General features: G+C 47.8%; 1 protein-coding gene across 1 annotated transcript in view; it reads right to left on the bottom strand.

Annotated features, from left to right (window-relative positions):
• Positions 1-26,214, bottom strand: part of CACNA1B (calcium voltage-gated channel subunit alpha1 B) — a 281,498-nt gene that overhangs the window by 50,647 nt on the left and 204,637 nt on the right. The window contains exons 19-29 of the mRNA XM_041475194.1: positions 23,779-24,603; positions 21,925-22,151; positions 20,096-20,216; positions 16,955-17,084; positions 16,017-16,076; positions 15,176-15,282; positions 7,039-7,135; positions 4,368-4,528; positions 3,200-3,337; positions 2,151-2,352; positions 396-560 (exon numbers count right to left, since the gene is read on the bottom strand). Of these exons, the coding sequence (XP_041331128.1) occupies positions 396-560; positions 2,151-2,352; positions 3,200-3,337; positions 4,368-4,528; positions 7,039-7,135; positions 15,176-15,282; positions 16,017-16,076; positions 16,955-17,084; positions 20,096-20,216; positions 21,925-22,151; positions 23,779-24,603 (2,233 nt within the window). The remainder of the gene's footprint in view (positions 1-395; positions 561-2,150; positions 2,353-3,199; positions 3,338-4,367; positions 4,529-7,038; positions 7,136-15,175; positions 15,283-16,016; positions 16,077-16,954; positions 17,085-20,095; positions 20,217-21,924; positions 22,152-23,778; positions 24,604-26,214) is intronic.

Here is a 26,214-nt window from a genome sequence, read left to right as displayed (position 1 = left end):
GCCTCGCCACCTCATAGGGGAGAATTCCTAATTCCCAATATCCCATCTAAACCTACTATGTTTCAGTTTGAATTTCCATGGCCTGACTGGACTTTGAGCAGCCCCAAGACCCTTCTCTGCAGGAGAAAGCTCAGGCTGGGCTGGAGATCAGGACCTGCAGATCCCAGTTCCCATCTCATGGTCACACACCAAATGGGCTGAGCCCAACCACCACTCTGCAGGGAACCCCACTGGTGGGATCTCATCCCAGCTAATCCACCTCCCTCCGGGGCCAAAGGAATCCCACCAGGCACATGGGGAGTGGTGGCTGCTCTGCTGAGCACCCCCAGCTCTCAGGGTGAGAGTCCCTCCAGCCAACAGCCCAAAATTCCAAGATTCAGGGAGATCCCACTCACCTTCATCATGAGGACGATGGTGTTGAGAGCAATCATGACCATGATAAAATACTCAAAGGGAGGAGACACCACGAATTTCCACATCTTGTACTGGAAGGATTGCTTGTTCTGAGGCATGTAGCGGGTCAGGGGCTTGGCACTTATGGCAAAGTCTATGCAGGCCCTCTACAAAACAAAAAGGGGATGAAAAGATGCCAGAAGAAGGGCTGGAAGTCTGTATCCGTCGGGATGTGGTTGGGAGAGCGAGCAGAGCATTTACACCAAGTGAGTACTGACTGTTCCTGTAAAATGCAGCACAGGATCCCCAAATCCTGATCCATTTTCCTGGAATATTTACCCTATAACATTCATATGCCCCTTGCAGTCCTACCACATTCCATTAGAGCCCCACTCCTCCTAGGTCCTGATCCCTTCCCACTTCTAAAAACAATTCCAATTCCTCCTGATGGGTGATTGTAGGAATCAGAGGATTGGTAAAGATGTTATTTGTGGTTTTTAAAAAGTATTGTGGAACTTGGGTGTGTCCTCACACACAGCACCCGAAGAGCTCAGAATATTTCATAAAATGAAAACTGAATTTACCAATAAATTATCCACCAAAAGCACTTGGGGGAACTCTCAGAGATCCCCTTCACTGGCTATTTCTGTTCACTTTATTATGAACATAAAACTGATCCAAATTGCTTTTACCAAGAGGTTTTGATTCCGGAGTGTTTTCTCATCTTGAATTTACATAAAAACTGCAAGTCACTTTCTGCTCAGTTGGAAAATAACATGGGTAAAGCTCTCTAAATATTCTGCTTTATTTTGGACTTTCTGTTCATTTAGACAAACAAGGAACTAATTAAAAATCACTTAAAAATTCATCTCTTTTCATCAAAAATCACGTTCCAGTTTCAAAATTTATGAAAAGAGATGGTTCTTCCCAAAAGAGGTCATTGAGGCTATGGGACTCTGGAGGAAGGATGCTGCAGATGCTAAAAATCTGCATGAATTGAGAAGGAAACTGGATACACCCATGGCAGGAAGATACACAGATGCCAGTAACTAAAGAAAAAACAGCTCAAGAGGTCTCTGAGTGGAAAATAATGATATTTTTGGGGGCTTTAAATAAAAGCCTCACAGCTTCTTCTGCCCTGGTCTTACACTGTTCTCAAGGCATCTCCTTTTGGCTGCTGCCAGGAGGAAAAATCCCAGTCAGGCACACAATCAGCCTGGAGAGAGGAGTTTTCCTCTGGGCAGCCACAGCAGTTGAACCTCAATTTAGTTTCTGAGGTCTGCCCTCAAGGTTTGCCTCCTTCTACCCCTCCACACTCAAGCAAACATAAAATCACAGAAGGTTTGGGCTGGAAAGGACCTTAAAGCCCATCCAGTGCCACCCCTGCCATGGGCAGGGACACCTCCCAATGTCCCAGGCTGCTCCAAGCCCTGTCCAGCCTGGCCTTGGGCACTGCCAGGGATGGGGCAGCTTCTCTGGGCACGCTGTGCCAGGGCCTCACCATCCTCACTGTGGTGTGGGCCAGGGGGATGTGGGACAGTGGTTCCCAACAGGAAGCACTTGGGGGCTCTCCTTGGGGTTTGTTTTATGCAGAAGCTGGAACAGCCACTCATTTCTTTGGTGTCTACACCACACACCCTCCAATAACCACTGCTCTCCAGTCCCCCAGCACAGGGGGAACAGGGAGTAGCCTTCCACCAATACACAGGGGCTCTGAGCCCCTGGAACACCAACTCTGAGTCAGAAGAGGTGGGTACCTCGTTTTTCTCGAGGCTGCACTCTGACATCACTTTATCTCCTTGCTCCTGGAAGGTGATGATGATTAACGCCACAAAGATGTTGACAAAGAAAAAAGGGAAGACAACAAAATACACCACGTAAAAGATGGACATTTCCATCCGGTAGCCAGGGCTGGGCCCCTGTTCCTCGTAGGTGGCATCCACCGAGTGCTTCAGCACACTGCAAGCAAATGCAAAGAGAGAGGAAAGGTCAACACAATCCCTGGGAAGCACCAAGGACCCCCTGAGAATCACTCCCTGGCCTTCACTCACGTGCAGGGTTTTCCACATATGCTCAGGAAAAGCTTGCTCCCATCCACGAGGCTGGGAAGAAGTTTTCCTTGAGGATATTTTTAGGGAAACCCTTTGTTCTCACCATTCTGCAGAATGGTGGAGATTTGCTGTGCCCAGATCCACTGATCCCCCCTGACCTCCCAAAGAGGAGAGGATCCAGCTGGATCTGGTTTCTCTTCTCTGGTCAACAGGGATGGAGTAAGAGTGGGAAGAGAGGTGTTGATGACATCCAAGTAGGGGAACACAGTGAGGGACTGGAAAAGGGAGGCTGATGCTGTTTTAGTCTTTATTTTATGAAAGAGTTGAACGTGGAGGCAGAGAAGCCCTGGCCACACACTGCACTCCACGTGTGCCAAAATAAAGTAATGTGCTGAACAGGAAATGTCATTTGGGGCCTCGTGTCATGCCCAGCAGACTTTCAGCAGAGCTCACAACACTTTTCCTCCTTCGTTTTCTACCATTTGCCTTTTGTTTTCTACCATTTCATTTCCACCTGGGAAAGGTGTGTGAGTCCAAATGCCTGAAGCAAGAACTGAAAACTTTCTGAGCATACCTGCGCAAGATCACGAGAGCACCAAGGAAGATGCAGAGCTCTGCCTGCTGGTTCACCCAATAATCACACAAAACTTAGTTGATAAAAGATTTTTCTCATTTCCCAGGTCACCTCTGTCCCTCAGAGCTTTGGGGACCTGCTTTACCTGCACCATCAGCCCCTGCCAGTGCCATGTACTCACGTTGGCCACCCTTCCCCTGTGGACACGGTGAAGAGCGTGAGCAGAGCCCAGAGCACGTTGTCGTAGTGGAACTCGTATTTTTTCCATTCCCTGGGCTGTGCCTCCACCTCATTTTTTTCATAATCAAGGTACTGACCCCTAGGAAAAAGAGATTTGGAGCCAATGAGAGAATTAAAGCAGATCGGGCATTTCTTAGCTCTCAGGAGTGTTGGAAAGCCCCAGCAGCATAGTCTGGACTGTGCTGTGGGTTAAAGACAAAGGGACTCCCTCAAAGTCCATAACAGAAGTAAAAGTCAAGTTGAGCCAGTTCTAGCCATGGGAACTGGACCTGAAATGAGGTCTGAAAATGAAAGAGATTTTAATCAGGGCATTCATTCATTAGGCAAAGCCAGCCATTAACACCATGCCTGCCCCTCAATTCTCTGACCCCACAGGAAATGGGAAACATCTCTGGCTCCTACTCCAGGGTTGGATCTAATTCCTAAATGTATCCCACTTTGACGGGCTTGGCATGGGGAGAACCCTCTCCAACCTACCCTACTCTGCAATTTCACATTCCTTTCTGTAATTTAGCTGCATTTTTCCAAGGAAGAACTGCAGTGACAGCCCCTAGGACCCCACCAGGGACAAGCCCTGCAGGTGCCAGGCAGCAGGAGAGGGACAGGCAGAGCAGGACAGTGCTGAGGAGGTACTTTGGGTGCCAAGAAAAAAGCTAATGAGATGCACAACACACCTTACCAACCTGCTGGGAAGGACAAAGCATGACAGGGCTTTTAAGATATTCACATCCTGTCCCTCTCCTCGCTAATTAGTAGCTCTTTAACATCCCACGCTTCTGATTATTTATTCAGTGTGTTTTTCTAATTCATAAGAGCTCTAAGAATGGAGGCAACAGGTGGAAAGAGGAGTCACACTATCACAATCACTTCTCAAACATCACACTCAGCTTTCCCAGGAAAGAAGCTGCTTCCCCTGTGTCCTGAAGATCAGAGCCAGGAATGACAGAGCTGCTAAATAAAAAGAAGGGAAAATTCACCTCCAGAGTACCTGTGATTAATTATTGCTCTTATTTACAGAAGACTCTTCCCACTCAGCAAATCCCTGCCTTTGGGCCAGCCTGGGGAGCTGGAGGAAGCTGCTCCCTGCCATTCCCTGCTCCCAGCAGTACCTGCAGTCCTTCTCCAGCTCCTTGGACTCGTCGGTGCAGTAGAAGAAGCGGCCCTTGAAGAGCTGCACGGCGATGACGGCGAAGATGAACATGAAGAGCATGTAAACAATGAGGATATTGAGGACATTCTTCAGGGAGTTCACCACGCAGTCAAAGACAGCCTGGGGGTGCAGGGGGACAAGGTCAAAGGGTGGGAAGAAAGGAAAAGTTCATCCAAATTCTTGGCACCACCATTTAACCACACTCAGGGAATCACACAAGGGTTTGGGCTAGAAGGGACCTTGAAAATCAACACATTCCCACCTCTCACTGTCCCAGGCTGCTCCCAGCCCCATCCAACCTGGTCTTGGGCACTGCCAGGGATCCAGGGGCAGCCACAGCTGCTCTGGGCACCCTGTGCCAGGGCCTCCCCACCCTCACAGGGAAGAATTCCTTCCCAATATCCCACCTAAATCCCTCTCATTTGGGCCTCATTACCCATCCCACCACCCATGGATGCTTCAATGAATTTTTGCTACCAAAACACTTCCCAAAGCTGAGAGAAATAACTCCAACTTCTTTCATCTCCTGCTTTATCCACAACCTTGGCTGTGCCACTGAATTTTCTGATGCTGCTCATAACATTTATAAAGACAATTACATCTTGTCAAGACAGTATTAGTCCTGATCAAACATTTCATTATAAAATGAAAATTGCACTTTTTTTAAATTTTAATTCCAGTAGCTGGATAAAAACTGTTGGAATAATAAGGAAAAAATACCAGAAACAAAACAACCAAATACTTTGAATAAATATTTTTCTAAAGAGCTGTCTGTCAAAATGAGGTGTGACTAATGTAGGCAGCATGTGCACTCCCAAACTCCCTGCAAAGAACTCAAATCCATTTCCTACGTGGGTATGAGGCCCTGATTCATTACAAGTAATTTGCAGTTTCATTTTAGTCAGAAGTTTGTCATAATACCAGAAACTGAGCAGTCCCTGCCCAAGCACAGGGTTTGTACAATCCTGCTTCTGTTCCTCTGAATGGAAGTGAATCATTCACAGAATTACTCCTGATGCAACTCTCTTAGGTTGCAAATGTGAGAAGTGGCTGGAGGTGTATTCTATTCTTATTTTCTGTTAATGGGTCAGCCCTTAAAACCAGGTGGGTTTTCTTTATCTCTTCCAGGACCCATCCTCTCTCCAGGAGGGAGGGGAGAGGAGGAATTTGTTGTTAATGGGCCACTGAGTGTCCCTGCATGGCTGATCAAATTCCATCATCCCATGGGGAGATGCTCCGCCCAGGGCAGGAGCCAAGCATTCCTACCTGGATACAATCTGAGCCTGGAACAGCACAGCAGCCTTTGCCCACTGCATTCCCAGAGGAGCAGCTTTCTCCTGCCCTGCATTCCCAGAGGGAGAGCAGGCCCATCTCCAGCAGCCCTGGAGCTTCAGAGGAAAAATGCAGCGTTGCGCAGGATCCCTGCTCCAGCAGAACCACAGCTGGCACTGCAGGAGGGCTGAGCCCCCATGGGATGGGACTGTGCCACCACCCTGACACACAGGGGGACAGGGCTGTTCTGACTCTGGCAGTGTTGTTTTCTTGTTGTTTTGTGTTACTGCATTTTTATTTTAATTTTCCTAGTAAAAAACTGTTATTCTTACTCCCATATCTTTACCTGAGAGCCCCTTAATTTCAGAATTGTAACAATTCAGAGGGAGGGGATTTACATTTTCTACTTCAGGAGAGGCTTCTGCCTTTCTTAGCAGATACTTGTCTTTTCAAACCAAGACAGCAACCCAGAAATCCTGATGGAAATCCCTCTGATTAGCCCAGAAATCCTACATGAAATTTCTACATGGTTCAACATTAATGTTCCTTTTTAGATAAATTTAGTGAGCATAAAACTAAAATTATTTAAGCATGAATAGTGGACTCAGACAAAAGCAAATCTACAGAACAGCTGACCTTTTTTTTGATGTGAAAATAGAAATTGTCAAACACATTTTCACTCTTCCAAAACATTCATTGCTTTTTTCCCAGCTCTTACTGAAAACAGCCCACAAAAGCTATTGAAGAGTCCCTAAACCTCAGAAATTGAGTTTTGTTAACTCCTTCCATTCTGTCTTTGCAGGGCCTGGCTGTACCTCAAATTGTTGGTGCTGGATGAGTAATCACAGGCAATTAAATTTATTTTATATTTTAGATCAGCGCTCTAGGGATAAACCCCTGAACTATGGATTCTTTAATAAAAAGATGAATAAATTAAAGCTTCTTCTGTAGCAATGACAAATCTCTTTGGACAGCCTGTGGAAAACCTTGCAATATTCATGTTAAATTCTCTAGGGAAAGCCAAACCCCTTCCAACCCCATTTTCTCCTTTATCACATCAAAGACCATCCCACTTATGAACTGTAATTTAATTTATTTGCATTTTTTTTCTATTTGTAGAGGTTTTATTTTCATTTGGATTCACAAGAATCCCCAACATTATCCACAACGTTTGCAAAAGCACACAAGTGCTTGACACGCTCAACATCTGCCCAGCTCTTTGTGCTCTTCTGGCAAAAAGATTTCATTGCAATGAAATAAAAGCAACAGAAACAACTTGGATTAAGTGGTGTCCACCAGCTTCCGCTCAGATCAGCCAGAAACCTCCAGAGAAGGAAAAATTTGGGTTATTTTCTAACCTTTAGTTTTGGGAGCCGTTTTATGGTCTTCAGAGGCCTGAGCACACGCAGGACTCGCAGGGACTTGATGGTATTGATGTCCTTGCCTTTGGTTCCTCTGCAAGGGAGAAAAAGGCACAAGAACAACAGAGGGAATTGTTTGCTCCCCAGGTCACCCACTGGGATATCTGTGGGTATCCAGGGTGGCTTTGGTGGTGGAACTGGTTGGGTTTGGGGATGCTTTGACAGGTTTTGTGTCCATCCTCACCAGGGCTGCAGGCAGGATGACCCAACCTCACCTGGGATGTCTCCAGCAGCACAGAGGAGAAGGCTGGGGCAGGACAGGGTCCTGGCAGGGCTCAGCCACACCTGCTGGCCAGGCTTTGTCACCTCCCAGCCGCTCACCAGGATATGGGGCCCTTCCTGCCCTGACTCCACACCTGGACAACGCTCCCAGCCAGGGCAGCAGCACCGGGATAGGAGGCTCAGCTCCTCCATCCCATTCCCAGCAGGAGAAGGGACTAAGCCACACAGGGCTCTTCCCTCCCAGCTGGATGAGGCCAGGGGTGTTTCTGGATGAGGCAGGGGCTGTTTCTGGATGAGGCAGGGGGTGTTTTTCTATGCACTTCTCTGGCAGGAACATTGTGCCAAGAGGGTTTGGGAGCCTTCCTGGTGAGGGACAGAGCTCTCCTGGGGGTCAGAGCCTGTTCCCTCATCCCTGAGTCTCCCATGGAGGACATGCCACCAATCCCATGCAGGAACATGTAATATGGCAATATATTACATGCCTGGAACAGTGCTGGGGCAGCTCCCCACTCAGGCATGCAGGTGCTGTCAATCACATTTGGGGTTTAGGTTTTGTTAAAACCGAGTGCAAGGTCGAGAACATTCCTCTTGTTAACATCAAGAGGGGTTTTAGGGGAAGGACAGAGTTCCTTTCCTCGTGCACTTCCAAAATAAAGAAACACAAGAAGACAACAGGTACATCTTCTTCCAACCCCACGGCAAAACAACGACATTCCCTTTGTTTCATATGGAGTGGAAAATGGGATGGAAATCTGGAACAGAGTTTTATTCATGGCTGGAGATTTGGGTCTGGGACAGCGCTGGGGGAACACAGGTGGGAATGAAGAACGTCTGGGACAGATGCTGACACACCTATTCTGTGCTCTCCAGGCTGCTGGAGATTCCTCTTCTCCAAGAGGGAAATAATGGAAGTACGAGAGGCCTGAGAGACCCACGGAGGTTTGGGAAGGACTGCAAAGCTTCCCCCACCCTGCCCTACAGCCTGTGCTGAGGGAGGAGCACCAAGAGTGGAGGAAACCACCCAGTTTTGTGGCTGGCTGAGCCTGCTCAGCCTTGGAAAGGGAATTTTTGGAAATCCATCCACTTCCAAAGGATGAAGAACTCACTGCTAACCCTGTACTACTCAACAGTAATGCTGGACCAGAACCTCCAACCCAAACCCACAGCCCTGCCTCAGCTCCAGTCCCTTTGTCCCCTTCCCAGGCATTGCACTTGTCTGGAAATGCAGTAAGAGAGAAACAGGAATTTTTGGAGGGCTGTGGGTATCCCACGCATGTATAAAGTGAGGAGAAATTTCCTTTCCACAAGATTTAGTAGAAGGGGAAGAGAGGGGGAACAGCATGGACAGGTCCCTATCTTCTCCCTCTCTCATCCTTCAGGGCTCTTTTAGGGCCACTTTAATCCATCCCAGCTGGACCCTGAGCATTGACATGGCTCTAAACCCAGGCACTGGATTTACTACCAGAGCTACAGGACAGATTTAAAGCCACAAAATAACTATTAAATATTTAAAAAAATAATATTTGATTCTCATCAGAGATCTTTGATCTGCTCCAGATGAAACAGGCACTACCAACAGAGTTTTTTCTGCCTTTCTTGTCAGGTTCTAGCAGAGCTGACGGTCTGGCCTAGGCTTGGCTTTGCAGATTTGCTTTCAGCTCACTGTCCCTGCCATGGTCACCTCGGTGTCACCAGAGCCACCAGCTGAGCTGCAGCTCCCTGGTGTGACTCTCAGCATGCCCTGGCTGCAGAACAGTTTGTTCAGCCTCTCCAGGAGGATGAGAATGGCAGCAGGGAAGCAAAAGGGGAAATGGGTCATGGACAAGGAGATGCCCCAGCAGATCCCACGTGTCCCCCGGGCTGTCCCCTCTGCTCCCTGCACCTCTCCCCTCTGCCAGGCCAAGCCAGTCCTGCGCTGCTCCTGGGGACAGCCAGGGAAGGTGGGAGCTGAGGAGGGCAGGGCTGAGGGAGGAGTGCAGGGGAGACCCTTTAGGGCCATGTGCTGGGGCAGCAGGACAGGGAAGGGATGGCACATGGGGACAAGGGGACACGGAGCCCGGAGCTCTGCTCCATCCCCCCAGCCACAGCCACGCTGCTCTGCCCATCTGCACCCCAGCCCTGCAAAGCTCAGCTCTGCCCTCCTGGGCTCACTCAGAACCCCAGAATATTCCCACGTGGTGCTTTCTCCTGACTCCAGGAGACCCCAGTTACCACTGCTGTTGTGCCAATTAACAACTGCACTAATGAGGCCTCGTGCAAACGAGAACAGAGACATTTCCCTGCTCTGCTCTCTCAGGGCAGGCTCCAGGCCTGAAGCAAGAATTTCTGTGGGTTTAATATTTTCAGGAAGGTTAAAGAGACATGGGGCAGAGCAAATCCTGGTTCCTGCTTTTCCCTGGAATGGGAGAGGCGCGGATGAGTGAGCTCAGAGGTGGAGGGCAGACAGCTCCAGTCACATGGAATTCCTTCTGCCTCAGCAGAGGACACTAAGAAGGGCTGACTGATTTTTTTCCATTCAGGCACTTAAGCAAATAAAGAGTGTGAGCCAATTAAATCTTAATGGGATTTATGCTCTGAGCCATATAGAGAATCCTGAGGAAAAAAAAAAATAAAAATCCCATTTCTTGTCACAGTAAGGTCCCTGCTATAGGAAAAGCTTTTCCTGGTGCTCTGACCCAGAGTGATGCAAATTGCATTTTAATTAAAAGGATCCTCTGCAACTCTTCTGTCAAATAAAACCCTCAGGGTTGGGTTTGGGTGTTTTTAAAACCCTCTCTGCCAATATTGGGGTTTTTTCACTGCTTTCATACAAAGCCAGATGTCCCAGAAAATAAAAGGTCCAGATGGAGCTGGGACTCAGTCAAAAGGTGTATCCAAGCACACATCTGACCTGAATATTGCTCACAACAAAAATAAATTGCCATGGAAGGACAAGGTTTTAATTGACTGCAGAATAACAACTGCAAGATTCAGGACAGCTGAATCTTGAGTAAGAGCTAAAGAGGAGCATATGACAAAGGCAGACAGAAAAAAAAAAAAAAAGAAAAAGAAAGAAAAAAAGATAATACGACAAAAAAAATTGCATTAGATCAATTTTGGGTGCATTAGGCCAGTGCTGTTTTGTTGTTGTTTTCTGTGTCAGTTTGCTGCATGTTTATTTTAAACATTAAGAATTTTTTAAAAGAGCTTTGCAACAAAAAGGGGGCAATAGAAAAAGGGCAAAAAAAAAAAAAAAAAAAAAAAGGAAAAGAAAAAGAAAGAAAAAACGATAATACGACCAAAAAAATTGCATTAGATCAATTTTGGGTGCATTAGGCCAGTGCTGTTTTGTTGTTGTTTTCTGTGTCAGTTTGCTGCATGTTTATTTTAAACATTAAGAATTTTTTAAAAGAGCTTTGCAGCGCCTTTTCTCCCTTTAATAAATAAAAGAGCCTTTAAAAATTCAGTGTTTCTTTCAAATGGAAGCTGCTTGTTCCTGTTGCTGCTGCCAGCAGCTCTGATTTCAGGTGACATGGACCCCTCAGAGTCAGGGCATCAAAAATTCAGGGTGAGGTGGAGCTTCTGCCTTCTGTGACTGCCTGGAATCCTCCTGGCAGAGTGAATTTTTCCCTGGAAGAGTAAATGAGGTCACCCCACCCTGCCCACGCACAAAGCCACCTTCTTTCTGCCCTAAATCCTCTGCTTTCCTAGAGAGAAGAAAGAGCCAAGTGCCAAATTTCCTGGACCCCATCAAAGGCTTTTCTTGGCATCCTTCTCCTTGCTGTGGAGGATCCCCCTGGAGCTCCTGGAATGTGGGGACAGAGGACACAGCTTTGCCTCCCACCCTGCCCCTGCACTGACAGCAAAACTGCCACTTGCACAGGGTTAAATACAATTTTTGGAACCTCCTTCTTCACAAATTGCAAAAGCCTTGCAAAAGCCCTGAGCTCTGTTTTCATGGCAGAGACTTTCCCCAGTATCAGAGCCTGGATCCCAGCTGGGTCACATTGCCCACACTGGACTAAATTAGCCCTGGAGCTTCCAGCATGGCTGTTTGGAGGTGAAATCCTCTAAAAGAGATCCAGACTTCTTCTTTAAACCTGGTTATTAAGATTTTCATTAACTGTACCTTGCTCCTCAGTGCCCACCGAGTCAGCCCCTCAAATCTTTTTGGTACAGATATATCTCCATGTGTTTTTTCTGACTCTCTGCCTTGGATTGCTAGTTTGTTCCTATCTCTGCTGAAGGAAAATCAGGATGGATGAGTTAAAATAATACATTTCACTGGATAATGAGTAGTAAAGGGACAGAGGGGTCAATGGGATGGGTGGAACATGGCTGGGTTGTCTCCACAGTGGCAAAGTGTGTGGACACAGGTTGGACAGGCAAAACAGAGCAGCAAGAGACAGGAAGAACATATTACCCCATGAAACTCCTAGAGAGAGATTCCAGCGAGGAGAAGACAAAGAAAGAGCAGAGTCAATGACAAACAGAAACATCAGAGAGATCCCCCAGCCCCTGGCCCACTCCCACCAACGCCACAGGATAAACCAGCGGGGAAGAGAGGGCTCTGACAGAAATCCCACATTCCCTGCTGGATCAGCCCTTCCACTGGGAAAAACACCTCCACATCTCTTCTCTCCCACTTTGGGAGGGATAACCTCGACTATTTGTTTTTTCCAGGAGCATCCTAAAATTCTGGGCATCTCTGTTCCAAATTTTTCCAGGCCAAATCTTTGCTGCTCTCCCTCAGCTGTTCCTCCCAAGTACATTCTGCACCTGGGGCTAAGAGATTTCCAGACAAGTTTCCATGGGTTTTTTGTTTGCTTCCATTTCCCTAAGGACTCAAACATGTCTGGGTGTTTGTGGCATGTTTATCTCCAGAAAAAGAAAGGGATTTCTCTTTGAAATGCTTTGCTAAATGAAATACATTAGTTTATTATTATCAACATCATATTATTGTTCCCAGCATCACTCCAGGGGTGTTGTTTGAAATTTATTTTTTATTTTTCTAACCACAGAGCCGCTTCTAAAAAGCTGCAGGCAGAAAGAAAACCCCTAGCTGCTTTGAGAACTGGATTTTATCAATCTTGTACCAGTGACTGATACCATCTCAAATGCTTAAATTAACACAGGCTGCTGCAATATTCCAGATGGGACGGTTTCAGGGAGCTCTGTTTTTCCTGGGTTTTTAGGGATGGGTTAATTCAGCAAGAAGTTGGTTCACATCACCTTCAGTGGACAGCCAGGAGGTCAAAACCATTAATTAAATCCCACCTTGCAGGTGGCAGTTGTGGGTTCTTGCAAACAAAGTGGTGACAGCCACATTAAATCCCATTCTTAGTGACACTGAGGAGGGTGACAGGGCTGTAGGATTTGCTGGAAAAATCCAACTGATTGACCAACAAAGAGACTCCAGGAGCTCCTTTTTGGGATTACCAACCTTCAGCTGGCTCTGTGTTTCCATCTGGTTTAACCAAACCAGGAGCTGGGCCTAAGTCCTGGCTCTCTACCCTGTCAGGACTCAGAAATGGAGCAGGGAAAAGTCATTTCTGGGAATGACTGATTTTCCAGATTTTGGGCTCCAGCAGGGAGGCAGCAGGCATTCCCTGGATTGGATGTTTCCTACTGGAACAGGGATGAGGAGCAGGGCTTACAGAAAGCAGAAAAATCACAGAAGAAATTCAAATTTTCCCGAGTCTCACAAATAAGCTTGTCTGACTTTAATCTGGGAGACAGTAACTAGGCAGGGTTTATGCAGTCCCTGGCTGTAAAACCTGTTCAAGACTCACTCACAGTGGAAAATAAAAGCAGCTTGGGGCACCTATTATAAAGCACAGGCAGGGAATGTAGAAGTAATTTATTTAGAGGCTGATGAGGTGCTGTTAGATATTCATGGCTCAACACGAGCAACAGAAGAAAACCTGAGCATGAAAATCCTCGGAAAGATTAAAAATTATTCATTTTAATCCATAACTCAAGCAAGGAAAATCTCCCTCAAAAGAAAATGGTGTTCAAAGAGAAGATGATTTAAAGGCAGAGCCTGAGGTTTGTTCTCACGGCACAGGGAGATGCTCTGAAAGGCTCCCAAAATGCCCCTTCTCCCATCACTCTTGGAAGTTTGAATTCTTGATGGAAAAGGAAAATTCTCATGGAACCCAAGACTCTGGGTTGTGTTGTTTTATGTGACTATTTTACTTCTCTACCTCTCTTCAACTGAGAGGAGCTTTGTTAATTTCTAATGTTGCTACATGGCTTTTTTTAAGTTAAATTTTTGATTAACTCAGTCTGGCTTAAGTCAGTCTAGTTCTGAAAGATGTTCCACAGATATGGAATAGAATCCCACACATGCCTAGTCAAGCTTAAAAAGCAGCTTGGTTCTGGATATTAAATTTTAGGTTAGCAGGACATTCACCAAGACAATTTTGCTTAGGACAGAGCAGTTGGCTCCTCCAAAAATTAGATTTTTAATGAGGGACAAAATGTTTAAAGAGAGGACAGCAGCACCCCTTTGAAAACATTACGTTGGATATGATTTTCTCCAAGGCCTGACTAATTTGGTAAAGGATCAGGCACAGCCCAGCTTTCAATATCCCCAAAAATCACACCTGAAGTATCTATCCTGTCCATCCACTTTTTGGTTAATTTAACTTAGACAATTTATTTATATTTATTTGCATTTGTGTTTATCTGTATTTGCACTGAAGAAAAGCAGATCTAAACCACAAATCTCACAGCCTCGATGCGACAGGAATTTTGACAGCTCAGAAAACAAAAAATTGCTGAGGAATATTTTACCAGAAAGGTAACATTTTGTGCAATTTTTTATGCAGAGCTGAGGGAGGAGCAGAGATTTGGCTCTGCTTAAAAAATTTCTGCCAGTCTAAAGCAGCCCAGCCACGCTCGGTGGCTCCTGACAAAGGTGGATGCTTTTCTCATTAGCTGCTAATTCTCTTTAGCAAGTGAAACAATTTCCTCTCCTCTAATCATCGGGTCACAAACCGGGGAGTGCGGGGCTGATGAACATTCCCCTAATTGCTCGGGGCTAATTTAGCAGAAGATTAAACTGGTCAAGTCCCGCTGCCTGTTTCCAGGTCTCTCCCATTGTTTCCCAGGAAAGGATTTGCAAACAACAATCCGAGTGGAAAATTTCTTTCCATTCTCCAGCTCGGCTCCTGAAGGATGGAAGGAGCTGCACTGCTCTTCCTCTGGTTGTTTCCAAGGAAAAAGGCTCGGATGAGAAGGTAGTCTTAATTTTTAAAGAGTTCTTTCTCCGTGTTTGTTACTCAAAATCCTCCATGACATGAAAGAAGAACGTGGGGTATTATTTAAAGGCTTAAATACAGAGCTGGGTTTGAGGAGGGAGCACTAAGAGTGAAACTCAGTGGAAGTACAGAAAGAGGAGAGAAAAGAAGAGAAATAGCAAAGTTGTGTGAGCTAGAATAAATATCCACAACTTTGGAAATAAGGGATTGCCAAGAGTTCATGGAGTTATCAGCTGAGTTCTTGAACTGTTTTCTCAAAATGAGAGCGATTCTCACAATCACTGACTGGAGACACTGGACTGCCACGAAGTGTTACAGTGAGTTCCTGAAACAAATTGGCCAAAGAGTCACAAAAACCTTGTCTGTGTGTTTGAATGAGCAGTGAATGGACTCAGCCTAAAGCTGGGAGGATTTTCTCCAGATTCCACAACACAAATTCAGCTGGGTTTATTCTTTTCTTCACACCCCCTGGAAAAAGGGCAGGAACTGAACATTTCACTGAGAAATGGAGCCACAAAAAATCACACAGCCACTGTCCCTGTGCCAGCCTCCTGTCCCCTCTGTCATTTATTCCCTGGAATTCGGGAGGAGGAGGAAAATGAACTTACGAGAAGGCAAAAGCCACCAAGGCCCCACTGACCACAATGAAGTCCAGGATATTCCACAGGTCACGGAAGTAGGAGCCAGGGTGGAGCAGCAGCCCCAAGTCAATCATCTGCAGAGAAAATCCAGGAAAGGAAGAGTTTTAATAAAACATGGCCCAAATCCATCCTGCCAAGGGGCAGGAGAAGGTTCTGGATCAAAGCACCCTTCACAAATGGCTGAGATACTCGGTCAAGCTGCTCCTCTCTAACAGGCAGGAAAACTCTCCCAAAAATGAAGCTCAAATCAACAAACCACAGCCAAAAGCTGTAGAAATGAGAGCTCTCACTGCTCCCTGGATTTTTTCCACACACATGCATTATTCCTGGTTTTATTCTGCATCTCTTGTATCTTGCTCTGACAGGAAAACCCAACTCCTGCCTTACCCCAACACTGAACCCTGACTTTATGGAATTGTGCTCTCTGGGAAGTTACTGCCCACAGTCCTGGCAAAACCTGTCACCCTACTGAGTAAAAAGATAAATTCTCAGCTTTTTGAAACATGACAAACCAAGAATAAGTTGTTATTAATATTCCTTCCAAAGGGAAGAATCAGGAGTGTCTCAGCAAGGTCTGTCAGTTCCTGGTTGTTCCCAGTTCTTATCCTCTTACACAGTCACAGCTCCTAAAGATATCCTGATTTTCCTCCATAAAATATGAGATTGAAGCTAGGAGAGCTGTTGCATCTGATTGTGAGAGCTGTTCCCAACTTCAAGCTCTCCATCCTTCCCACCTCTGTCCTGCTTCAGCTTCTCGCAAATAAATCTGAAAGAGGAGGTGAATCTTCCTGCTTGGAAAAGTTCTTACCTTGATCACCATCTCAAAGGTGAAGACTCCTGTAAATATATAATCCAGGTACTTCAGAGCCTAAGTGGGAAGGAGAAATGTGTGTTAGGGAAGGCCACACACTGAAATAACCTGCACATAAGCAAGGAGTAAAATAGCTAATCCAGCAATGGTCTGTCTGCTGGGATGGACAAAAATCATCTGGTGGGAGGGCTGCAGATAATTTAGGCACAAACCTGAACCATCTGATTTAAAGCAGCGTTTTCCCAGTCCTTGCCACACTGCACCCAGGGCTGGCTCCAGTGCACCTGCATTTCTGGCAGGTTTACCAAGGCAAAGGGCATTTCAAAATGAAATGTTTGAACGTGCTTTCCTGAGGATGTTCAAGGTCCTTAGGATCCAGCCTTTCCCACTGTGGAATGGGGTGCCAGCTTTGCAGCTCCTCCACCAAAGCCATATCAGCCACACAACCCCTGATTTCCAAGCTCTCAAGCTCAGATGTGGCTGAAGCAGCAGAAAGGGACTGGAATTTGAGCATTTTGACAGTGAAACAGAGATAACTGGCGTGTGTTCTCAAAGGCAGCTCTAATTCTGCATCGCCAGCACCTGCAGAGATGGGAATGGCCGTGCAGTGAGCTGGGAGGAGAAAAGCACCTGAATTCTGGGCATTTTGGGATGAGAAAAGAACCTGAATTCTGGGAATTTTAGGTGTAGAAAAGCACCTAAATTCTGGGCATTTTGGGATGAGAAAAGCACATGAATTATGGGCATTTTGGGTGAAGAAAAGCACCTGAATTCTGGGCATTTTTTGGAGGAGAAAAAGCACCTGAATTCTGGGCATTTTGGGATGAGAAAAGAACCTGAATTCTGGGAATTTTAGGTGTAGAAAAGCACCTAAATTCTGGGCATTTTGGGAGGAGAAAAGCACCTGAATTCTGGGCATTTTGGGTGGCACTCACGTCGTTCCTGGGAGACTCAGCTTGGACGGGGTCCTCTGCAGCCAGGGCGATGCTGCTGAGGGCGATGACGATCAGGATCACCATCTCGAAGTAGCGCAGGTTGACGATGTAGTGGAACAGGCGGCGGATCCTGCAGGGACAGGAGCACACGAGGGGTCACAGGGCTGGGAAGGGGGGAAACTGGCACAAACCCAGCAGGAGCAGCACCTCTGGCATTCCTGCTGTGATAATGGGAAGGAAATTTAAAAACCGGCTTCAAATTCCAGTTGGCAGCAGGTCTGTGGTGAGAGCTAAGTAAGGGAGTTCAACATCTTTGCACTGATCTCTGCTCCCTCTGCAAAGCAGCAACATCCATTCATCTCTTTATCTATTTATCTCCCTATCTAGTTATTTCTGTATCTATTTATCTCTCTACCCATCTGTCAAAAGAGCACTGAGAGCTTTCAAGCATCCACACTCAATTCTGCAAATTATGTATGTGGCACTCCCCCGTCCTTCTCCCTCTGAACTGCCAGGTTAATGCCCTGTGAGCTCAAAACAAGGTTTGAAATCCTTTTAGTGTCAACTAATCCCTTTAAAATGTTGAGACTCAGCTGAATCTGCCTTTGTGGCTCTGAGTGTTCCTCCCACCAATCTCTCTCTGCCTGCACTTTACTCCAACTCTCACTTTACAGCACAAATACTTTACAGGAATAGATTTGATTACTTCCACCTAATCTTTTTATTCGCAAATTGTGTCCGAGGAAAATGGTAAATGCTCCCATTTCTAAGCAATCCAAAAGTCTTCACAAATTGCAGCTAATAATTCCTTCTGACCACAATTCCCAAATCCTTAATTGCACACAGAGCTCTGCATTTGCACCATATTTGTCAGCTGAGTAAAGGACTTAGCCTGAGAATCAAATTATAGATTTAACTGCCAACAACTTTGTTATCTGAGAATGTATTTCAGCTCCTCTATCCCATTTTCTCTAAGCAAATATCTGAACAGTGAGAATTAAAGTCTATTTTTCACATCTACTTACATACTCCTTTTCTTTGGCTTGCTAATGGATTCAGAGTGGAAAAGAGTTACAAGTACCAGGGAAGCAAATGTGATAGAAAATAACCTGGAGAAAAGTGCTTTTGTGGACCTCTTAACTGTGGTTTTCAGTCTGCTATGAGAAGATGATCATCTCCATGCCCGGAGAAGCCACAGAAGTGAAAGGCAACATTTCCAATACCATTTTGAACCATAATTCCTGCATCAAACTCAATTCATCAAAACAATAACAAGCCCCTATTTTCAGCTCCTCATCGTTCATAACCAGCAGTGAGATGTGGGAGCATTTGTGAACCGCCAGTGGGGCTTGAGAAATCACTTCACAGCCCTGTGTGCCACTTGGGGAAAAAAGGAATTTATTTCTGCTTCCCTGAGCTGTTTTCCCCTCTGGCAGCACCCGGGTCATGGATCCCCAGCAGGGCTTGGAAGGGAGATGGCAGCACTGGAGTGGGGAAAAGCTTGTGACCCCAGAAAGGGCTCTCAGCTCTGTTCTCAGCAGCCAGAACCCCGGGGGGATGCAGCTGGCTCTGCACCTTGCCCAGAGTAGGGCAAACAAGCTGCTGACATTCCTGGAGTTTGGGCTTTGTCTTGGTATTCCCCCTTGGCTTGCTTGTAACACATTTTTTCTGCCAGTGAACTTTGTTTTTCCAATGGTCTTTCAGCACCGGTTTTTTGTTGTTTTTTTTTTTTTTTTGGTTTTCTTTTCTGGGGGGAAGTGAAAGCTGGAAGAAGCTGAAACAACAAAGCAACTGAAAGAACCCCCAGATCCTGGACTCTGAGGCTCAGAAGATCCTAACTGGGATGAGGGCAGAGAAAAGAAGCAGCCATAGGATACAAGGAAATGTTGCTGCTTCTCTGCCTGCCCAGCCCAGCCCTCAGCTCAGAGCCCTGGGCTCAGCACCTCTCACTTCCCACCCAGCCCTGCTGCCTTGGCACATCTTTCCCAGCTCATTTTTGGTAGTTGCTTCACAGCAAAAAGACCAAACATTAGGGAAATAACCATTTCCTTATCCATCCAGACAGAGGCCAAACTCCATAATCCTAATTTGGCTCCCCAGCTGATGGTCCCAGGGCTGCCAGAGCTCCAGGAGCATTTGGACAATCTGGGATGGCCAGGATGGGATTGTTGGGGTGTCTGTGCAGGGCCAGGAGCCAGATCAATGATCCTGGTGGGTCCGTCCCACATCAGTCAGGAGATTCTGGGATGCTGTTCAGCCTTTAGGGGGTACCACAGGGGCTTTTTGGATGTCAAATCTGAGAACTCAGAGCCTGTTTTGTTCCGGAACTGCACAGGATGTCACAGCCCTCAGCAGCAGGGGCAGAACTCATCCTTCTCTTAAACCCAGCTGCCAAAGAAGGGCCTGAGCTCCTCTTTGGTATCTGGGCAGAGAGAAGTTCCAAGTACAAGTTTACCTCAGCCAGAGAGAAACCTCTGCTCCAAGGGGATCTCCAGAAGTTCCAAACACCCCCCCCTTAAAATGCGCAAAGTGACTCACAGCCCTTCATGCCACAACAATGCCAATCCCTCTCCCCGTTGGTGCCACAGCCCTGCAGAGGAACAGATTCAGAATTCCCGGGATTTGAGTCCAAAGCTCTCCAGGAGGCAGTGCTGCCTGAAGGGGAAGAAATGCCCCAACCCCAGCAGATCCCACTCCCAGCCTTGGCAAATAAAAAAATCCAGGTTTTCTCAGAAGTTCAACGTTTGCAGTGATGCAAAGCCACTTTATGGAAAGAACAGGAATTCCAGCTGAGGAACCTGCAGGAATTTGCTGGTATCCAAATAGTCCTCAACCTGTTACTCCTGATAAAATCTTTTCTCAGCAGTGAGGGAATATTCCTCAACCTGTTATTCCCGATAAAATCTTTTCCCAACAGTACCTGTGCTCCCACTTTTTGGGATCTAAATCAGCAGTGTCTGCCCAAAGCATTTTCTTTTCCCTGTCCTGATAATTTATCCCCCCAGGAAACAGATCAACAGCATCTGGCCCACAGAAAAAAGCTTTTATTTCACATCCCAGTGTGTTTTCAGAGATGAAAATCCCACTCATGTTATTACTTTGAAGCACCTGGAGCCCATAATTGGTGTTAAAGGAACTTACGGATTTGTGGGGCTGAGGATGAACATGGAACTGTAAGGCAGGATTGGTTTAGGCCCATTTTTGGTCAAGTCATCGACGTCTTTCTTCTCCTCTGTTTTGCTTTCAAACTCCACGTTGTTCACTGGAAATGGGAATTCAGGGAGAGCACAAAGGAGAGGGTTAAAAATGGATCTGCAGCTTTCCTGCTGCCTGGAACAGCTGGAAATGGCAACAGCGAAGCTGGGAGAGCAAACAGCTTTGGGAAGTGCTGATTAGATGGGATGGACAATCATCGGATCGTTATCACCCCCTGCCCCTCCACTGCTGCTGAGCCACACGAACAGCCAGGAAATGAAACCATGAGCTGATTTATCCCAGAGCTGCCAAAGTGGGCCTGGAAAACCCATCCCAAAGAGCACAAATTCTCAGGGAGAGGGATCAGCCTGGGATCCTTGAAAGACAATCAAAAGGAAGTCTGACCAGCCTTATGATTTGGAGTTTTGTCCTGTGGAGCAGGAGCACAGCTGGCTTTGGAATACATAAAGGAGCAGATTCATGGATGAGGTTTAATAATCTGGGGGCTGAGACTGCTGAACTTCCCATAAATAGGAAAAGAGGCATGGAAAGGACTTCTTGGAGCCCCCAGAGCTGTGCCTGCATCGTGCACCTCTTTTTGGTCAGAGTTCCCCATGGGCAAATGTGAGCAGCTCCATCCTGCAGCAGGTTTTGGGATCTCCTTCTCTGAGATTGTTCCCAACCTCCCTCCCAAAGGTTGGAAAGTCTCCAGCTCTCATCCTGACTTCACTTGCAGGGGGTTTATGGGATAATTTACTGAAGATAATTTCCCATCTATGAGCTGGGTAACATTTTATGCTGCAAATTCTCTTCTTAGACACACATAAAGGCTCTTCCATTAATTCCCAGGACCTAAAGTCCAACAATCCCACCCTTTGGAATGCATTCAGTGCAGGGCTGTTATTACTTTTTATTTTATTCTGCAAGGAAATGACATTTCTTTGTGTTTGAGTGACATGTTCAATAAACTCCTTATTGGATCTCCAGTCAGATCCAGAGGAAATGGCCAAGAAAGGGAGAGGCTGATAAATTGTGATTGACAGCAACTCAGCATTGCAATATAGGAAAATTACCATTGAAGAGGGGGAAAAAAGGAGAAAGAAGGAGGAAAAATAAAAAAAAAAAAAATAAAAGATAAATCTTGTGGCTGACAACAGAATGAAAAAACACAGAGATCCTGCCAGATCTTGGCTGTGCCTCTTGGAAGTGGAGTCCTGACAGCCAGATAAATGTAGACCTCTTGGATTTCCTTCTGGGGTTCTCCTCATCTCTCCAGACTTCTCCAGGCTGTTCCCACCCTGCCAGGGATCAGCACAGGGTGTTGGGAACAGGCTGGTGGTGGCTGGGCACAAGGATCTTGGGACCATCTGTGAATCTGTGCTGATAGACCCAAGGCAGAGAGCTCTGGAGAAGGACAGGGAGGGTGGATCTGCTCCAAGGGTGATGCAGAGCATTGTAAAAAGCTCTGGAATGTCACAGGAGCCCAAGCAGCAGGGTCACACATGGATGTTGCTCTACCTGCTCCCTCAGCTCTCCCTTACACACAGGGTGTGGGCTGGGTGAGCCATCTCCAGGGAATCTCAGGTGTTTTCCAGAGCCACCAGGAACCCTTGCTGAGTTCCTCCACTCTGTGTGGCAATTACAGCTCCTCTATCACCAAGTTCCCTGGCTGCTTCTCAAGGATGGCAGCACCCAGGAGAGCCCCCCTCACTCCTTGCAGATTTGGATTTCCTGGCACTTCCGCAGCAGGAAAATCAGGGCACAAAGGCACTCACTTGGAATGACAGTGGTTTCCCCTGGAGGGGCAGTGATGGTGACAGGGATGTTCACAGTGGTGGTTTTGTCCAGGGGGGGCTGAATCATCCTGGTCACGTTCTTCTGGTTGTCGGCATCCTCCGGCTGCTCAGGCACCTTCTGCAGGTAAGTGCTGGGCAGGGTGTGCACAGGGACACTCCCAGGGCCACTGCCACTGCCACTAGCCTCCAGCTCACACTGGTTCTCCCTAGGAAAAAGCAGGATTTGTTCAATATGGCCAGGGAAAGCTTCAGAGAACACATCCCTGATGCTGCACCTCGTGCTGGGCTTGTTTCCTCCATGGAAATCCTTTGCAGGACTGTGGCATTCACATTCTCTGAACAGAGAGGGACATAATTCTCTCTCCCAGGATTTTTCCTGGGGAAGGCAGTGAGAACCTCAGAGAAGAAGAGAAAACAATTCTTATCTCTATTCCCTGCTCCTGTTGTTTGGCACATGTGGAATGTGTTATGGAGATTGTTTACCCAAAGTGATTTGTTAACTGGACACCAGTGAGGGTTGTTTGGATTCCTTGGCCAATTGGGTCAAAGCTGTGTCCTGGCTGTCTCAGACAGTCACGGGTTTTTCTTTAGTATCTTTGCAGTATCCTTTTAGTATAGTATAGTATCTCTTTAGTATGTAATATAGTATAGCTTAATAAAGCAATTACTCAGCCTTCTGAATCATGGAATCAGAGCACATTATTCCCTGGCTGGGGGTGCCCAGCATTGATACAGGACAACCTCTGACAGCAAAATTTGGGATCTTTTTCTCCAAGACCTCCCGAGCCAAACGCCAATCCCAGCATTAGGAGGGGACTGTGGCACTGGACATCCCTGGGGTCACTTTAATGATGCTTCCAAGCCAGGACCATGTAGCAGTGCCATGAGCCACTCCCCAGAGCAGCTGCTGGATGAATCCTGACACACTGCTCCCTAACGCTCTCCCCAGGCCTTATTTAAATGTGCTGATTCCCTTTTCCAGTTTTTGGAACGGTTTGGAATGGTTTTGGAACTCTTCTGGAACGTGGCAGTCAGCAGCTAAATGGCTCCTGCTCTCCTCTGCAGCAGCAGCAGCAGCAGCTCTGCTCCAGTGAGGAGGAAAGTGAGCCCGTGCACATGAGCACGCTGAACAGCAGGCAGAGTGTTTGGAAATTCAGCTGAAAGGAAGATAATTTAGACAGGAAAATTATTATCTCAGTGCCACTCACGGCTCTCCACGGTGACATGAACTCTATTCTAAAGAATCCCAGTGCAATTTCTTTTCCATCAGACTAATAAAGCTGAAAAGGCAATCTATCCTTCTTTATTAACTACTCCAAATGCTTCACCAGGGCTGCTTTTCTCACTTGACTTACATAAGAATTAAAGCAAATGGGGGCCATCGTTGCTCTTAATGGAAGAGGCCATGTGCTGGAACAACTGGTGGTGCAGCTGAAGGCTCCCCATTAAAAACGAAAATCAAAGGGCTGTAAGCAAGGCTGGCTGAAATTTAAATAGATGTCCCTCAGGAGCTTCCTTCAGAAGGAAGGAAATTTCCCTTCAGAAGCTGGGAAATTCTCTGCTCCACTTGGTGTCCTACAGGGTCTGTTGGTGTTTACAGCAAGGATATTTCCTGCCTTAAACCTGAGCTGTTTTATGAATCAAAATTGTCTTTGGGAGCCTCTGTCACTGCTGACTGAGGCAAAACAGAACTGCAGGTTGTGGTGGGAGCTAGTGTGGAGACAGGGACAGCAGGGAATCCCACAGGGAGGGGCAATAAGGGATTTTCTGGACACATCTGCTGCTTTGTGACCCCTGAACCGACCCGGGCAGGGTCTGGCAGCACTCACTCACTTGGGCTGGTGATTCCGGTGCTCCTTCTCGCCAGCCTCCCCCTCCTTGTCCCCGCTGTCCTTCTCCACGGACTCGTAGGTGGACAGCGCCCTGTTCCTGAGCCGGTGCCGCCGGTGGGGCTCCTCTCCGTTGTCCCCCTTGGCCCCGGGCTCTCCATCCCTGTTCCCGGAGCGGGATCCTCCGCGGTGCCGGGAGCGCCGCTCGCCGCGGGCGCCGTTGGCAGTGCCATTGCCCTCCTTGCCCGGCCGGTCGGACGAGTGCCGGTGGCTGCGGTGCCTGCGGTGCTCCTTCTCGGCCCCTTCCTCCACCGAGCCTCGCCGGTGGTGCCTCTTCCCGCCTTCCTGCCCCCTGTTACGGTCGCTTTTCCCTTCCTTGCTGCCCCCTTCCACCTCCTTGCTGCGGCTCCGGTGCTGCCGGTGCCGTTCCTCCTTGTTGGCAGCCCCGGCTTCGCCGCTCTCGTCCTTGGTCACGTCTCCTTTCTCCTGCTCTCCCAGCTTCTCCTTCTCCCGATGCCGGTGGTGCTTCCGTGGTACTTCTGCCCCATCAGCGGAGGTGGGTTTGGGGTGCTCCACCACCTCCTGGACATCCACGGGGCTCAGCTTGGTGATGTTGTTCCTGCCTTCGCCGCGGGGCTCCACGACCAGCGGCCGGTCCAGGTGGGTTTTCATGTCGGGCCGGATGTGCAGGGTGGTGGCGTACCGCACCCGCTCCTCGGGGTCCAGCTCGTTGTACAGGGCCTCGCAGCTGGCTCGGAAGTTGTGCATCCGGATCTGGCTCGTCCTCTGCTCCCAAACCGACTTGGATTTGGAGGAATTCTGCTGCTTGCTAAGGGCGGGAGAAACGTGAGAAGTCAGCACCCGACTTCGCGCCAATTCCCCAAATGCCAACCAAAAAAAAAGAGGGAATTTTTAGCTGAGGTGGGGAATTAGAGGGTCAAACCAAAGGAGTAACAGGGATGGAGGTAGAACATAAGCAGGGAAAGCCAGCAGGATCATCCGTGTTAGTTTGCCCACACACTATGAGATCAGCCCTCTGGAAAGGAGTTATTCTGCGTTTTGGAAATGTGGAAGCCTCGGGAATAGTCTGAAGGATTAAAACGTCAGCACACAAAAATCACACACCCCAGCCAGAGCTTTGGAACAGCCCACAAAGCTTCCCAAAATTAGCAGCATTTTTCTCCCCACCTGGAAATATCTGGGTGAGAAAATTAGCAGTGAGCAAGAGAAGTTAGATCAGCAGGAGCAGCAGGGAAAATGAAACCTGTCCCTGAGGATCCGAGCCTGCCACCAGCCCCTTCCCCTTCCAGCCAGCCCCAGGGGTTGTTTTCCAGCTGTGCTGCCCTGCTGGCTTATGGAAGAGTCTAAAACTGCTCTGAATCCACAGCATCCTTCCAGGTGAGCATGGACCAGTCACACATCACTGGAGAATGGAAAAGTACAAGTAAGAGGAAAACTGTCCTGTGCACCAGGAAAAGAGCCCAGAGGGTGGGAGAGTCACATAGAGATCCATGAAATATCCTGAGCTGAAAGGGATCCATCAGAATCATCAATCCAGCCCCTGTCTCTGCCCAGAGCCCCCAGCAAGCCCACCCTGGGCATCCCTGGCAGCGCTGTCCAAAGGCTCCTGGAGCTCTGGCAGCCTCGGGGCCGTGTCCATTCCCTGGGGAGCCTGGGCAGTGCCAGCACCCTCTGGGGGAAGAACCTTGCCCTGATCTCAGCCTGAGCTGCCCTGGCCCAGCCCCAGCCGTGCCCTGGCTCCTGTCCCTGTCCCCGAGCAGAGATGGGAGCTGCCCCTCGGGAGGAGCTGCAGCCCCGGGGAGCTCTGGCCTCACTCTGCGCAGGGAAAGCCAGCAGGATCATCCGTGTTAGTTTGCCCACACACTATGAGATCAGCCCTCTGGAAAGGAGTTATTCTGCGTTTTGGAAATGTGGAAGCCTCGGGAATAGTCTGAAGGATTAAAACGTCAGCACACAAAAATCACACACCCCAGCCAGAGCTTTGGAACAGCCCACAAAGCTTCCCAAAATTAGCAGCATTTTTCTCCCCACCTGGAAATATCTGGGTGAGAAAATTAGCAGTGAGCAAGAGAAGTTAGATCAGCAGGAGCAGCAGGGAAAATGAAACCTGTCCCTGAGGATCCGAGCCTGCCACCAGCCCCTTCCCCTTCCAGCCAGCCCCAGGGGTTGTTTTCCAGCTGTGCTGCCCTGCTGGCTTATGGAAGAGTCTAAAACTGCTCTGAATCCACAGCATCCTTCCAGGTGAGCATGGACCAGTCACACATCACTGGAGAATGGAAAAGTACAAGTAAGAGGAAAACTGTCCTGTGCACCAGGAAAAGAGCCCAGAGGGTGGGAGAGTCACATAGAGATCCATGAAATATCCTGAGCTGAAAGGGATCCATCAGAATCATCAATCCAGCCCCTGTCTCTGCCCAGA

Source organism: Pyrgilauda ruficollis, unplaced genomic scaffold, assembly GCF_017590135.1.
Source record: "Pyrgilauda ruficollis isolate IOZ18807 unplaced genomic scaffold, ASM1759013v1 scaffold34, whole genome shotgun sequence".
In the NCBI taxonomy this organism is placed as follows: Eukaryota; Metazoa; Chordata; class Aves; order Passeriformes; family Passeridae; genus Pyrgilauda; species Pyrgilauda ruficollis.
The sequence above is the reverse complement of the archived record's forward strand: the minus strand, read 5'-3'. Positions and strand labels throughout refer to the sequence as shown.